Source organism: Atta colombica, unplaced genomic scaffold (genome assembly GCF_001594045.1).
Source record: "Atta colombica isolate Treedump-2 unplaced genomic scaffold, Acol1.0 scaffold134, whole genome shotgun sequence".
Taxonomy (NCBI): domain Eukaryota; kingdom Metazoa; phylum Arthropoda; class Insecta; order Hymenoptera; family Formicidae; genus Atta; species Atta colombica.
In genome coordinates this window covers 269,775-272,375 of record NW_017259222.1, presented here as the reverse complement: position 1 = coordinate 272,375, position 2,601 = coordinate 269,775, and the positions used below count along the sequence as shown (strand labels likewise).

Below are 2,601 nucleotides of genomic sequence, written 5' to 3'. Positions count from 1 at the left end.
GTGCGTGCGTGCGTGCGTGTGTGTGTGTGTGTGTGTGTGTGTGTGTGTGTGTGTGTGTGTTATGATCTTTTTTAAGATACGTAAAAATAACTTGTAAAAGCTTCTTTCTTTTTAGGAATTTTATAGATTGCAATTTGATTGTAATTTGATTTGAAATTTTCTCGTTGCATAGCATATTTCGTTAAGAATTATCAGAAAAATATAATAGTATAATTGTAATAATTAATTTACAGGATATTGGCGTATCAAAAGATCTAAATGAACAGTTCAGGAGGCACTTGACAAATTCTGCTGAACCTTTAGATATAGATTTTAGTATACAAGTTTTATCATCTGGTTCATGGCCATTCCAACAATCGTTTACATTTTCTTTGCCGACTGAGGTAAAGTATCGAAATTATTAAATTTTGTAATCCTTTTGAGATCTTCATTAATTATTTATAATTTATAATTTTTATTTACAGCTTGAAAGATCTGTACATAGATTTACTACTTTCTATAGTTCACAGCATAGCGGCAGAAAGTTAAATTGGCTATATAATATGTCTAAGGGAGAATTACATACAAATTGTTTTAAGAACAGATATACATTGCAAGCATCAACTTTCCAAATGGCAGTTTTGTTAGCATATAATGGATCTACATCGTGGACAATACAACAATTGCAATATGCAACACAAATAAAGATAGATTTTTTACTACAGGTAATATACAAAATCTAATTTTAAATAATCTATTTAGATTTCTTCGAAAACTATGGTAGATACGGAAAAATGTTCCAAACAAAAGTTGTATAATTCGGAGGCAAACATAAGAAGATACCATTGATTGATCTTGGGTCAAATGCTAACACTATAACTTTCAAATCTTAAAAAAAAACAGTTTTATGTTTGTAATGTTTTGAAAAGCTTTTGAGATAAGCTACGAGAATATGTAATGAAAAAAATGAAGGTGGATTGTTAAATTCTATTTTAAAAAATCAGTGATCTTGACCTGAGTTTAACAACGCTACTCAAGGTTAAATCAGTGGTACTTTCTTATATCCACTCTGAATCATATTTTTGTTTGAAATATTTTTTCGTACTACTATAATTTTCGAAAAATCTTAATGCATTATTTAAAAGAGACATCCCTGTACAATCAGCAACTAAAAAAGGTTGCAACACTTTCAAATGGGTTTCGGAATGCAGTCTATTCCTCGAGCGATTGGTTCTTACTTATGGCTCCATAATAAGAACCAATCACTCGGTGAATAGGCTACATTCCGAAACCCATTAAAAAAAGTGTTGCAATCTTTTAGTTGCTGACTGTACAATCTAAAGCGGTAAATAATATAGCAATATAAAATACTAAAAATTTCTTCGCATAGGTTATTCAAATACTTTTGAAAGCCAAGCTTTTAACTACAGCTAGCGATGATGTAGCTGAACTGACCCCGTTATCGACGGTAGAACTTTTTACAGGATACAAGAAGTATGTCACTTCTATATATATCTAATTATTATTTGTAGCAATTGATATAATATTTATTTGTTTAACAGCAAGAAATTAAGGGTCAATATTAATATACCAATGAAGACGGAATTAAAAGTTGAACAAGAGACTACGCATAAACATATAGAAGAAGATAGGAAACTTTTAATTCAGGCAGCAATTGTTAGAATTATGAAAATGCGGAAAGTATTAAAGCATCAACAGTTGGTAGCAGAAGTATTGAATCAATTAAGCTCTAGATTCAAACCGAGAGTACATGTCATTAAGGTGAGTTTTTTGTCAAACCAAGATTTTATTTTCCATATTGTACATATATATAGGATGTCCCGGATCAGTGAAATATCTCGAAAATAAAGCATTTTTAAGAAAAATGATTCAGATAAAATGATTCAGCTACTATATTCTGAAATTACTCTACTTCTCTCTATATACATATATATGTGTACACACACATACACAGTTTAATAACATACATATTTAAAAAAATTTTCTAAACGTGATATTACTAATTTAGTAAATATAATAAACTAATTTAGTAAATATAATATAAGTAAATATAAGAATAATAACAATAAGAACGCAATCATAATACCAATGTGTGTTTCTAACGATATTCTTCTTGCAGAAATGTATAGATATTTTAATTGAAAAAGAGTATTTGGAGCGCACAGAAGGTCAAAAGGACACTTATAGCTATTTGGCATGATCAGGAGAACGATGCAGCAACAAACACAAAATAAAAACAACGTATACACTTACTTCACTCACATTGATATATATGTATCAGACTATTTATTTAAGGTCTCGAGTGTAATTCTCTATTTTTATTCTGTACATGAATACCTTTGTATCATATTGTCATTCTGGTCGCATTTAGAATTTGGCTTTTTATATATCTTTTAAAAGATATATGGATATAACATAAAAAAAGATGTTAATAAAATTATTTCGTAATTATATTAGCCAATGCTAGGTGTATTACTGTCTGTGCTGTTTTTCAAAATGAGGCATTTTGCTCCATTATAGTATCACAAATATCATTTAAGATCTTAGATATTTTATAATGAATTATATAAAATTATTTTTAAAAAAGTATATAAAATTATA

The 2,601-nt window shown here is 28.6% G+C and overlaps 1 protein-coding gene across 2 annotated transcripts in view; it reads left to right on the top strand.

Annotated features, from left to right (window-relative positions):
* Positions 1-2,254, top strand: part of LOC108684366 (cullin-1) — an 8,275-nt gene extending 6,021 nt beyond the window's left edge. For both annotated transcript variants that reach the window (XM_018188640.1, XM_018188641.1), the window contains exons 9-13: positions 234-383; positions 465-704; positions 1,370-1,473; positions 1,542-1,761; positions 2,120-2,254. In XM_018188640.1, coding sequence (XP_018044129.1) covers positions 234-383; positions 465-704; positions 1,370-1,473; positions 1,542-1,761; positions 2,120-2,200 — 795 coding nt within the window. In that variant the 3' untranslated portion in view covers positions 2,201-2,254. The remainder of the gene's footprint in view (positions 1-233; positions 384-464; positions 705-1,369; positions 1,474-1,541; positions 1,762-2,119) is intronic.
* Positions 2,255-2,601: the final 347 nt, after the last annotated feature.